A 13,984-nucleotide genomic window follows, 5' to 3' on the forward strand; every position below is an offset into this window, starting at 1 on the left:
TATATGAGTGATAACGGTAGGTGGCAAAGACAAGGCAGATGGAATAAATGTCGCATGCAGCCTCTTTTCATCAATATATCAGAGGCCCTGCTAAGAATAATTCAGAACCATCCTGCAATTCAACCAATACTTTGTGATGCAGAGTAGGAATTCATCAGGGTGTGCGTGTGTGTGCATGCAGTGGTTACCTACTGATAAAATAACGACTGATTTCATTGATAATAATTTACTGATTAACTGCCCTGGAATCCTGAACACAGATTGTATCTATTCTGTTAATAAAGGAAAGGGTTAAATAACAGGGCTATAAGTCCATGCATGGTTATCCTGGGAGATATAAGGGACGTGAGTGGCGCTGTGGTCTAAACCACTGAGCCTCTTGGGCTTGCCGATCGGAAGGTTGGCGGTTTGAATCCCCACGACGGAGTGAGCTCCCATTGCTCTGTCCCAGCTCTTGCCAACCTAGCAGTTCGAAAGCACGCCAGTTCAAGTAGATAAATAGGTGCCGCTGTGGCGGGAAGGTAAATGGTGTTTCCGTGCGCTCTGGCTTCCCTCACAGTGTTCCGTTCTGCCAGAAGCTGTTTAGTCATGCTGGCCACATGACCCAGAAAGCTGTCTGTGGACAAACGCCAGAAAGCGAGATGAGTGCTGTAACCCCATAGTCGTCTTTGACTGGACTTAACCATCCAGGGGTCCTTTACCTTTTTTTACCTATCTTGGGAGTAAGGTCTATTGAATGCAGCATGACTTTCTGCTGAGTAAGCATGCCTGGAGCAGCAATGCAATAAACTACTATCAAGCTGCTATAGTTTGTGGTGCCCTATGCATTGTTCCAGAATGCCATTACTAAAAGTCTGTGATTTGCAAGGTAGCGCAAACCATAGTACAGCAACAGAACTGATTGAGGATGCATTTGCTTAGATTTATAACTTGGGCTACATCAAAGACTCAAGGCGCAAAGTTTCCACTTAGGGCCAACTAAATGTGTCCTGAGACAAAGCATGTCAGGGATATATTGGGACCATAGTCATAATCAGGGGTAGGCAAACTAAAGTCTGGGGCCGGATCTGCCCCAATCGCCTTCTCAATCCGGCCTGTGGACGGTCCAGGAATCAGTGTGTTTTTACATGAGTAGAATGTGTCCTTTTATTTAAAATGCATCTCTGGGTTATTTGTGGGGCATAGGAATTTGTTCATATTCCCCCCCCCCCAATATAATATAGTCTGGCCCCCCACAAGGTCTGAGGGAGAGTGGACCAGCCCCCTGCTTTAAAAGTTTGCTGACCCCAGGTCATGGTGGCATGCTCACCCCTTCCCACCCTGTGATTTCAATGGAAATTGTCTCCTGTGCTGCTGTTAGTGCCCTTTGTGGCTAGCAGCGCAGGATGAGGTGGTTCACAGTGTTTATAGAGGTGCATTTAGTGTCATATGTGGTTTGGCTTTTGCCTTGTATCTATGAGTTGCAGAGCCCTTTGGCTAGTTAGTACTATACTAGCCAAATGTACTAATCAGGGGTGAGGAATCTATTGAATGTCCAGATGTTGAACTACAGCTCACATCATCCTTAACTGTTGGCCCTGCCGATTAGGTGTCATAGACTGGCTGAGGAGGGATGGGAGGCATAAGCTGGGGAACTGCCAAGGGAAGAAGGCTCAGAGCCAGGGGATTGGTGGTGGGACAACAATGCGTGGTCAGAGGGAGAAGAGGGAGCAGACTGGGAGGAGGTGTTGGAAGTTGAAAAGGCAACAGGATTTGGTGAGCAAGAAGAAGCTAGGGAAGAGAGCAGTACAGACTCAGAGGCAGGAGAGGAGGGAGCCAGGAGACAGAGGTGAGGCAGGCTGCTGAAGAAGCCAGAGAAACTCCTCCTCCTGCTGTGACCAGCTCCCCTCCCCCCTGGTCTCCCAGAACACGAAGAGGAATGAAGAAGGTATGAGATACAAGGCAATGGAGCCTTAGGCTTCCGTGGAAGAACCCAGGGGAGGAGCATTAGAGAGTGCTGAGAAGGCAGGGGGGGATTTTCAGTTCTTGCAACTGTCTCATTGGGGCAAGGCCTACTGGGAAGAGCTGCTGTGATCACTAGGCCAGCACTGGTTTGGTTTCCTCGAATAAAGAGTTAACTTCACTAACAGAGGTACATCAGAACAAAATGTAATGTTTTTCCTAACCAAGAGTCTTCTCCGGTTGCCTAAAAGAAAGTGTCGTTAGAAGGCAACAAATCTCTGGCGTTCTTTATAACATTAAGATACATGATGTGTCCATGTTGAGAATTCCTCTACATTCTTGTCACCATGCAAGCCGGAGGCAAGAAGTTCATCACCCTTTTTATTGTGATATCTCCTGTCTCCTCCTGACAGCAAAGCTAGTACAACCTTAACAGCACAGATTGAAAATAGCCTATGATTCATTGCTTCACCCCCCCTTTTTTGCTAAATACATAATGATGTGCCTTCTTCAGGGTTGGCATGTGCCCTTATGGCAAATGAGGCATTTATGCTAGATTTTGGGCTTTGCAGAAGGTGTCAAGCCATCAGCTGCTCAACTCCCCTTCCATCTGCTTCCTACAATGCTTCTTTCCAACCACTCTGTCTTCACCCTTTTGCCAGACCACAAGAGACAAGGCTGACTGCTATGTGCTTTTTTTCTTCTCCTTGTGAACTTTAATTCCGAGGTCCCGCCCCCCCCCAAATGTGCTGTGTAGGTTTCCTGGAGGAAAAATATATCTGTGAAGCTAGGCAGTCTATGAACTCCAGTCTCAAGATAACCCAGAGCAAGAATTTATTGATTCCTGTTGGTAAACAGGAAATCTATGCAACGCTCTCAGAAGGTGTGCTTTCGATGCCACAGCCAGGCACCTCCATGGCTGTGGTTCAAAATAGGGTGTTGGAAAAGATGGATCCTTTTGATCTGATTCTGCAGAGTAGTCGTCGTCCCCCCCCCCCCGTTTTTATGCCTCTGAATCAGAATTTCATACCTTCCCCGAACATAATAGACAATGAGATGATGATGATGATGATGATGATGATGATGATAATAATAATAATAATAATAATAATAATACCCCACCCTTCTGGCTGGGTTTCTCCAGCCACTCTGGGGAGCTTACAGCACATAAATCAGGGATTTTGAAAGAATTATAATTATTACTAATATGTGATTACATATTTCTCCTTCTAGGCACTAATGATTTCCCCCTGTGCTGGTTGTAGGCCATTTGAGATTGATTTTATGCTGTTCTGTGCTGGTTTTGTGTTGTTGATGTTGTTTTTGCTGATTTAGTGGGGGAGGGGGTTAACAGAAAAAAACACTAGGTGGTATACTTTAATATATGTTTTGATTGTAGCTTGGTACTGTGCTATGAGCCACCCATACGACTTTGTTTAATGGGATGTTTATAGATGTCAAAAACAAACACCCTGACTGTGAATGCCCAATGCTTCCTACAATACAATTGTCATTTGTCACTCAGCTTTGCAAATAGCCCATTGCCAACAAGACAGATTTGTTCAGGCCCTTGTAACTTGTATTCCTGAAACATGGCTACCTTTCTCATCTGTAATGATGAACGGCTGCATATACTCTCCTCAACAAAGTCTCTTCCAGATGTTTTGGGGTGGAATTCAACATAGCACTCAGGTGAATGTTTTATCAGCACAAGGACTTTTCCTTGTACTGTTCAATGCTCTCCATGTCTCCTCCCCTTATGTACCCCAACATCTGTTCTAGGTGTTTCCCCAAACCCTTAGAGCAAGTTTGGAACAGTCACAGTGTGTGTATGGGGAGGAGAGGAGGGACAGTCCCATTATGCAAGTGGAAGTTGTTCCGCCCACACAGTTATTTAGCTGAATACTGCCGAGCTACAACAAAACATGTCTCTCCCATATCGGCCTCTACAGCCACAGCAGGTGCTGTAACTCTTCAATAGTTTGAATCACAGGATGATGTGAACTGTAGCGCAAAATATCTGAAGGACTATCAAGTTGCAGAAGAATACTCAAGACTATGTTGCACATTCCCATATCAGGTTAAGCTGATCCAACAGAAAACATATTTCCCCCCATTATTTTCAATCCCAACATAATACATGTACAAGCTGACTTGTCATTTCAGGTTGAAGCCCAAGTTAGACAATAACTTGGAGTGAAAATGGATGGTAATAAGATGCATGTCCTATTTTATCCCCCCCCCCCCGTGTGTGTGTGTGTGTGTTGCAGCACCACCACATGCCTTTAAACAAGCATTGTATGCAATAATCTTTATTTATGCGGGTCAAATAGATATATCACAATATCGAGTCATCCACTGAGCAGTCATACATTGGTTACAACAATCATATAAGTGACTATGCTGTTTTATGCTAAAATATGCTTTGAACATTTACAGCTCATACAATGATACCATAGACGGGTACACTTCTATTTAGAAATGCAGATGTTCAGTTTTTACAGTGGTGTGTTCATCCGTAGGCTGCAAACTGAGTTTCGGGGGGGGGGGGGTCGTGGGGCAGCTGAAAGGGATGCTAAGATGACCCTAGTTTTGCTGCGCAGTATCCAATGTGTTTTAGATTAGCGGTTAGCAACACTTTCTCACCAGGATGAGTCTCAATCAGTGAGACTGAGGCAAGGTAACAACTCAGTACTTAACTCCTTCCTGACCCTACCAATTCCCTGCTGTACATATGTGTGTATATGTGGAGACACGGAAATGCTCGACTCAGCATCCTGCAGGAAGCAGTCCAGTGCTCAACTCACACAGGAACGAGAGTAGAGCTCAGTCTTCCCCCTTGCAGTGCGAGAGATGTTGCTGCTCTCAAACTTGGCTCCATTTAGCAGCATGGCTTGGGTGCAGTCTTTCTTTCTTTTTTTTCTTTTTGCTGCTAATTATGTGGAGTCCTGTCTATTGCTGGAGGAAAGAGAAAACAGAGCTTTCCATCTAGCAGCAGAAGTCTGGCTCTGTTGCCTTGCCATGGAGCTAAAGGGTTCTGCGGAAAAATGGCTGAGCAGAAGCCACCCCCCCCCCGGAAAATATTACGCACAATTTGAGATCAGCATGATCTCTAAATTACCTAGGTCCCTTACCTTGCTAAGGAAATGGCTCAGTGTTCTCGATTGCTGAGATCTTATGTGTTTGACGCTCTCTTTCTTCTTACGAATAGCACCAAATCCAGTGTACATCATCATAATGACTGGACCGAATAGACGTTGAACAACTTTGAAACGGCTTAGAGAGAAAAACATTCTTCACCATCAATGGCCATAGAGGAAAAGTGTTTCGCAACAGCTCTGAATGTGCACATGCTCTGTTGCGCTATCTGTCAATGTGGCATTTGCCACCCGATAGTTTCACTTACTGATATCTGCACCTCTGTTATCCTAATTAAATAAATACCTTTTGTAAACATGTAAACACAGTTACTTGGTCCTTATATTACACAGTTCACGTTCAAAGAGTCACAAAACATCAAAATGTGGATTTAAAGAAGGAATACTGAGCTTGATTAAACAAACAAATTGGTCAGTTTACAGCATATTATTTCTGAATGCCCTTTTAAGGAAAACTGCTTTAGTTATATGCAGCATTCAAGATTTGGGTAAGCCGCTGATCCAACTCTGCAAAATATATAAAATAGGCATACATACATACATACATACATCATCTAAAACATTATATTAAACAAACAAACCAATTAAAAAGTAGTAGTGGTGGTATTGAAAAAATCCCATATACACAGTTCATAACATTCTGTTGGCGTGAAAATGATGCAGCTTCATGCACTAAGACACTTTGCAAATTTGCTAATCAGGACAAATGTCAAATAAATTTCTTATGTAGAAAAAAGCCAAACCAAATATTATAAAACAACAGTCATAGACAGGCAATGTTAAAAACTTAGGCGCTACAATGCATGCGTTGTGATACGATCAGAAATAATGCGAAAACACACATTTTGCTGTTCACCAAAATGCAGAAGAAAATCTAAAGCTAATTCAGTTGTGTTCTCCATATTATATACTACAGACTCGAGGCTACAAAATGCTGCCACCATACACATACAAAACTACCGTAAGGTTATCTATACAGTACATACAACAATTATTTACCCCAATCCACCACCTCTGATGACTATATCCTCAATCATCTACTCACAAGGAGAAGATGCCTCATAAATAAGCAAAGTAAGAGCCACAACCCACCTTATTCAGCTGGTACCCGTAGACCTTTGATTTAGATGAAATTCTGTCACATTTATCTAAAACTTGAGAAATCTGCTGCCTGCCACTGTATTTCAGCTTTCCACACACAATGCTCAATGTAAGAGCTCTTGGAACTCTGTGTGTGCTAAATTTGATTAGCAAAGGAGGTGGGGCTGCTCTGTTGCTGCTGGCCAAATTCATCCACTTGGCCATAGTTGGTCTGCTGCCCGAAGCTGCTTCCCTGTTGGTTATATCCACCAGTTGGCCCATAGCTATCTTGATTGTAGCCACCTTGGTTAAAGCTGCCAGACTGTTTCTCCATGGTGTCTTGAGGGTGCCTCGTGCCTGAAGAATGCCAGCCAGTCTCCTTGAAAACAAACCAAATGTTTCCTGCCCAGAGAATAAAGTTCAAGAATCCGAAGACCTAAATGGGAAGTAAATCAAGACGTGGATATGAGACTATATTATGAGGCATCCTGTCTTTGTTGGTTGAGGAAATGGATGACATTACAGAATTCACATATTGTAGACTCAGAAGGTCATGACAATATTTTTGGTTGGCATGCTTATTTATGGTATGAAAAGGTGAAAGTTCATAAAGGATTTACAAATCATATGATTAGGAAAAAATTGTATAGAGTTTGGGATAAATACAAGAATTTATTAGAGGTAAAAACACCACTTTGGCTCTCACCATTGGAAGTTATAGCAGTAAAGAAAAAGAATATGATAGAAGGGTTGACAACTTATAGAAATTTATTAAAACAAAAGGAAAGAGAGTATTAATTAAAAGAATTTAAGGAATTATCAGGGAAATTAACAACATGGATATGATATCATCATTTGAAAAAAGTATTTAAGAAAGATAGGATACAAGGGTTTGAGGAACAAATATCACAACTGGAGAGAGACCTGTTGGAATGTAATGTAAAAGTGCTGTCTAAACATATTATTGGAATGGGAGACAAAGGATGAGCAAGTAAAATCCTCAATGATACATTGGGCAATAGATATTGGTCATAATATAGACATGGAAGCATGGGAATGATTATGGAATATGGATATAAAATTTACAGCATGTTATGGTCTAAGAGAAAATTATATGAAAATGATATATCAATGGTATCTAACACCAAGTAAATCAGCAAAAATATATAAATCTAAATCAAATAAGTATTGGAAATGTAAAGAGATGGAAGGTTCTTTTTATCATGTGTGGCGGTCTTGTAGTAAGGTTAAAGCTTACTGGGAAATGATATATAATGAATTGAAAAGGATGTTTGAAATAATGTTTGAAAAAACCCCAGAAGCTTTTCTTTTGGGAATTATAGGAACAGAACTACCTAAACCGTATAGAAACTTATTCACATATGCTACTACGGTGGCAAGAATGTTACTTGCCCAAAAATGGAAAGAAGCAGAAGTCCCAGCAAAAGAAGAATGGATACAAAAATTTATTATGCAGAAATGATGAAACTTACCGGAAGAATAAGAAATCAAGATAAAATAATAGAAATGGTTTATTGAATATTTACAGATAAATTGTAAACAGATAAGAACATTGGCAGGATTATTGTAATAACCTGCAGTTTTATAAGAGTACATATTTAAAGCAGATGGATAAATGAGCAAATTAAGTTAATTTGGATATGCAGAAGTTATTAGAAATAAATTTAAGGAACCTCAGAAAGAGGGGGAAGGAAGTCAAGTTCTGAAATGTTAAAATGATTGTAAAACTAGTGAAATGTATAAATAATAATTTTTTTATAAAAAAAGACATGGATTTTCACATATGGTTTCGCCATCAATCTGTGGCCCTCCTGATAGTGTTGGACTCCAACTCTCGCCATCCCAGCCGATGGTCAAGGTGATAGGAGCTGCAGTCCAGTGCCACCTGGGGCCCCACATGTTCCTCCCCCCAGCTCTAGATTGATCTAAGCCCCCTTCGGATCCCCATGCATGAAGAATCAAGCAAGAATGTGTAGGCCAAGCACCTTCAATGATACTGTGTGTCTTGGGTGGCACATGTGCGATCAGAGTGAGTCTGAAGTGGGATGAGTATTTCCCAACAGGTGAGCAGGGTAGCCCCCTTTAGACTAACATTGACCATACTTTGGTGAGGAAGTGTTTGCCTGCACATACCTTGCCATCAATGGGATGGGGTTTGGTGAGCACATTCCCACTTGCCATTTTATGCGTTCAGACTGAATGCCTGAATAGGATTATTGATGCAGGCAGATCACTCCAGCAATTAAGATCATGTTTGTTTTTTCTTTATACAAGCTCTTTGGTGTACGCCAACGGCCAAGGGTGTCACCCCATTAAAGCAAATGAAAGATTGATCTAGCTGCTCCTAGTCTTTATAAACTGAGATCATAGGAGTAAATAGGAATCTACCGAAGGCTGCCTACCAGTAAGAGGACTGCTGGCCCCTGATTCAAAGAAGACTCGCATACTTTGGCTGGAGGCATTACATGCCTGTGGCCCCTGTTAATTATTGTGTGCATTGTTAGATATGATGAATCACTACCTAGTTGCCTTTTTTTTGATCGCAAAGCTGTTAAAACCATTCTAAAAGCAAATCTTTTGCAAGGCAGATCACAATTCCCCCAGTGCTGTCAAGTATCCCGTTTCCCCCGGGATTCTCCCTTATTTTAAGCAGTTTCCCGCTGCTCTCCCTTATTTTTTATTTCCCTTAAATTTCCCATTTTTAATGGAAGCAGCTCCTCCCCTGCTGGCCAGGGACTGGGTGGGAAGACCTCGCCTACTTGGAGAGAAAAGCCTCAGCCCTCAAAGCAAGTGGGAGCCGTTTCCCGTGCTTACAGGGGGGTGTATTCCTCCCCCTGCATCAGCCCCTATCCATTGCTGCCGAGCCCCTCAGCCGGCCAATAGGGTTAGCTGGCGGGTGGAGCCTGGCTGCCTTTGAGCAGCTGCTGCTTCCTGTCCTGTTTTGATGGGATCAGAAAGAAGACAATGGGGCCCCATTGCGCGGAGCACATGGCTGCCCTCCTCTTGGCTGGCTGCCCTCCTCTTTGCTCTGCTCCGAGCCTGAGCCCGCTTGGAGTTTACATTGCTCCTCCACCCACTTTTGCTTCTGGCTCCACCCACCACTGACATGTGACTGTCCCCAGGATAGGTCAGACTGCTGATCCCTTATTTTCAAATCCGAAACTTGACAGCTATGAATTCCCCTGGTGGAAATAACAGTAACATTAGTAGTAGCAGTGGCAATCATCCATAAGCATAGGTAAGTAAGAACTCCCTTTTACTCCAAATCCTGCATAATCTAATTATCAAGTTATTTTGCATGTTTGTTTTCCAGGCTACTTTGATGAATGCATCTTGATTGTTAAGTGTGCCACGGCACCCAGTCTTTTAATCTTCAAGTAAGAAGTTTGTCACTTACTATAGTCTGTTGCTCAGATTATTATCATTGCTCCTTCTCTTGTTTTTATGCTTCATAGAAGAGCCTGTGAATTAGGTGAAGTCATGATGAGCTGCGTGTTGGACTCCAGTGGTTTGGCAGGGAAATAGAAAACCCAAAACTGTTGTCTGATCTCATAGCTAAGGACCACCCATCTTCTTCCAATGATGCTCCCCCCCTTCCTTTCAATGTCATAAAAGCAAATTCTTACCACTGAAGTGTTCAAACTAGACATAACTGGGCTGCGCACAGGCATGCACTTGTTTGACTGCTGCTTGCAAGCCGACATCAGTAAGAGCACTTCGTCGGGGTCTGTGGCAACTTTCACATCAGAGAGCCCTTTAGCCCATCCAGAGGAGCCCACGAGCCACAGGAACGAAAACACCACCGTCACAATGAAGTCCTATGAAAAGAAAAGAGAAAACTGAACAGTGCAGGTTCATGAGATGCCTAAATGGGGCAGAGGGGCATGGGGTACAGTCCCCTGCATGCACGATTGTTTTCGTTTCAAAGTACTCCTGCATCAGTATCTCCTCACATGTAGGCGATCATTGCTCTCCAGTCATCCCAATACCATGTGTCGTTGTTGCTTAATCAAAAGGGAGAGGGACAAGGCAGCAAGAGCTCTGTGTGGCGTTGGTGCGGTGCAAACATGGTTGCGGGAGCATCAGATTGTCTCCACCACAGCGCTTGCAGTTCAGCAGTGGTGTATAGCGTTGGGAAGGCAGGAGGGCTTTCTGTGGCCCTCATGGCTAGAAGCCATACCAACACAGCCGTGTGTAAGGAGGAGGTTTGGCGTTCGGCATACATTGGAGAACCAACAGAAAACCAGCGCTCTCTGGGATGCGGAGGAAAACATCATTCCTCCTCTGTGCATTCAAACGGAAGGCAAACGGAAGAATTACAGGCCCGAAAATAACAAAGAAGTCTCGCCTCAACAGGGCTTTGATGAGTGGTGACCGCAGTTCGGTTTCCCCCAGAGCTCGTGTTTTCAAGCTAAGGAGCTAATCACAAGCATTGAAACATTAAAGCACTTTGTGGCAGGTTTTAAACGCTAGCCGGGAGGACTCTCACCAAGACCTCCAATCAAAGGGAATGATTGCAGGCATACAGCTGTGTCAGCAACAGAGTAACGTAACAAAGTGGGTCATAGATGTGTGGCTCAAGTGTAAACTTACCGGGGAGGGAGGGGAAATGGTGGCTGGTGTCCATTGGGGCTGGTAGAGCATAAGGCATTGGGGCCACTGGGGGAACTGCCCCACCAACATCTGTATGCCCTCAGCCAGCCTCCATCTACCTCATCCTTAGTTTCAATTTTGCTTGCCTTTGTACCTCTCAGCAGGAAGGAAGAATTGGCGCTGCCTGTCATTGGCTCTGGCACCACCTGCTGGTTGTCTCCCTGCCCCACTCCCTGTCAGTTCCCAATGAGACAATGCAAGAGAGGGGTGTCAATCTGAGCAGCACCCCGCTGGGGTGCATAACATGTAGTTTCACCATCAGCATGAAAAGCCTGTGTGGTGTAGTGGCTACAGACTGGGAAGAACTGAGTTCAGATCCCGGGCCACTTCCTATACCTCACCTACCTCTCAGGGTTATTGTGGAGATAAAAAGGGAGGCAAAGCAGCTACACCGTCCAGAGTTCCTTAGAGAAAATGTGGCAGAGACCGGGGGGGCGGGGAAAGTGCAGATAAACGAAAAGGTTCCCTTTATACAGGCTACTGATTATCCAATTTGTCTCTCCCCCTGAGACTGTATGGAAACACAACACTGATTTATGCAGCGTGTGATAGCTCGCCTAATTATTTTCAGAAATCGTAGGCAATGAAAATGTCACCATTGCATTACAACCTTGGTACGGTTTATTACAATGGTTTATTTTCTGCTTGTGGCTAGTTCAGGCTTTATGGACTAGAAAAGACATTACCGAAAAGAGCAGAGAGGAGCGAGTGCATTAAGATTCTGTCACAACCTCTGCTAATCAGGATTATCTTCCCTGAAAATAATGGAGCCCTAATAGTGTCAGGGAACTCAGATAGGGGGGGGGCATCCGTCTTAGATTAGGTGCAGCCCATGACTTGGGAATGTCTTTTACATGTCAAGCGTAACCCATGCAAGGGAATGCTGCCTGCTGAATGATGAAATATGCTTTCGGCGACACCGCCCTGTTAAAATTAAGTGTGCAGGGAATGGTGCCCATACAGCTTGCTCCTATGGTGTTTATACATACTCAATTCCTCTTTTTAAAGCATGGGGTTTGCTATGGGCAATGTCAAATAGGTGCTTCCTGAGATTAATTTTAGAACTTCTCTGTAAGTGTGTCTATGTGCCTATTCCAGTGATGTCTTTCCATGGGAGCTAATTGGTAGACAATCCTCCTTAAAGTCTTCTAAATGGGGCAAATTAAGACTCCCCTCTCTCCACAAAGAATGAGGTAATTTTAATCATGAACTCTGATCATGATTCTTACAGACCTAAATGAATGATATAGAGCAGGCACGTCCAACAGGTAGATTGTGATCTACTGGTAGATCACTGGACGTCTGTGGTAGATCACTGGTAGATCATTGGCTCACCTCAAAGAAGCTCAACAACTTTGACCTGAACCCCTAAAAAACAGGCCTTCCTCCTCCCTGAGAAAAGCTCAACAACTTTGACTCAACCCACCCCCCAAGCAGGGCTTTCCCTCCTCAAAAAAAGCTCTATAACTTTGACCTGAACCCCCCAAAAGGGGGTAGATCGCTGCCAGTTTTTAACTCTGTGAGTAGATCGCAGTCTCTTGGGAGTTGGTCACCCCGATATAGAGGGTAGAGGTGAGGGTGGAGAAACCAGCCTACGGAACAAAAGTCTAATTCCCATGTCTATTGTTCTGCTTGCTTTTGCCTAAGATGCAGCCCCTGACAGGTTTCCCAGAAAGAAATACGGCCCTTAGACTGGTGTAAGCAGAGGCCATTTTTCTGAGGTGGATTTTTGGAAAACTGCAATGACTTGCCACCGTGAAAAAATGCCTTTCCCAGTCACTGGGACTGTGGCTACAGTGGACAGCAACTTAATCACAAACTTTGTCTATATACAAGATGGCGGCGCGGCCAGCTGTTTACTGTATGACTATGATTTTACATAAGGCTCCTTCGCCCCCAATTTCACTGTTACTTTGTTCTTCATGGTTTGCAACTGGAAGATAGGTAGGGATTCTTAACGTCCCTTGCTAAGGAAAGTCTGTCAGTCACAGCTCCCTGGGCATGTTTGTTTAGAAGTCAGTGCCCAGCTGAAGAGACAGAAAGCACTCTGCACATGGTCAGTGAAACTGCAAACATTTTTTTTTAACCTTTCAATTTATGTATGTGCAAGGAGGCACATGCTCCTATCAAGCCATGGAGCATTTCAGTAACACTTGGGATACTTTCATTTAAATAGAAAAGAATGTGCTGATGGCCAAGATTCACAGCGAGGACCCTGTTTACTCAGAAGTAAAGCCACACATTCCCAAGCAAACAGGGTTCTGCTTGGGTAGGTCTCAGTTTCACAAATTTGGCTGTGGCTGTGCAACACACCATAAACTTAAATCACATTTAGAATGCACGACTTTCCCCAAAGCATCCTGGGAACTACAGTTGTTAAGGGTGCTGGGAACAGTGGGTCTGTGGGGGTGTTAAGTCCAGTTCTCAGGCTTATGGGAAGGGGGGGGAAATTATCTGCTTTGAATGTATGGTGTGTAAACGAGGCACTGTTTTTCTCCAGCTCTGTCTAGTAACTGGCAGTGCTTGTATGCTTCTGATGCAAGAAATCCACTACAACGGCATTCTTCACAGGTGGTGGTCACCCAGCCTCTGCTTAGAAACCCCCCAATCATGGAGAGCCCACCATTTTCCAAGGTAGTCTGTCCCCTTGTCCGACAGCTCATGCCATCAGGTATGATGTGTTTCATCTAATGATCAGAAAAATCCCCTTTTCTGTAACCGGAACCTGTGGGTACGGATCCTACCCTCTGGCGCATCAGAAAGCAAATCTGCTCCATCATCTGTGTGTGACAACCCTTCACCTATTTGCAGCCTTCAGCTGCAAATGCCCCATTGATCTCGGCGGATCTCAGTTCTTCTGGGAAACTGAGATCTGCAGGTTTAAAGGAGGCACAAAATCCTCGTTAACATCAAATATTTATTGCATGCCAACAGCATCCTGGGAAACACAATATATATATTTGTGCTGGATTATTTAAAGAAAATAGGGAATTTTTCATTGGGGGGGAAATACCGAAACCTGCTCATATTATTATTATTATTATTATTATTATTATTATTATTATTAAAGTTACCACTTGGCTTGAAATGAATAATCAATATACAGTACAATGAAAATAAAGGTAGTTTTA

General features: G+C 43.6%; 1 protein-coding gene across 2 annotated transcripts in view; it reads right to left on the bottom strand.

Annotated features, from left to right (window-relative positions):
• Positions 1-4,841: 4,841 nt before the first annotated feature.
• Positions 4,842-13,984, bottom strand: part of SYNPR (synaptoporin) — a 157,772-nt gene continuing 148,629 nt past the window's right edge. For both annotated transcript variants that reach the window (XM_033141312.1, XM_033141313.1), the window contains 2 exons: positions 9,827-10,018; positions 4,842-6,615 (listed from right to left, as the gene is read on the bottom strand). In XM_033141312.1, the coding sequence (XP_032997203.1) occupies positions 6,337-6,615; positions 9,827-10,018 (471 nt within the window). In that variant the 3' untranslated portion in view covers positions 4,842-6,336. The remainder of the gene's footprint in view (positions 6,616-9,826; positions 10,019-13,984) is intronic.

The sequence above is a fragment of the Lacerta agilis genome, chromosome 2 (genome assembly GCF_009819535.1).
Source record: "Lacerta agilis isolate rLacAgi1 chromosome 2, rLacAgi1.pri, whole genome shotgun sequence".
NCBI lineage: Eukaryota > Metazoa > Chordata > Lepidosauria > Squamata > Lacertidae > Lacerta > Lacerta agilis.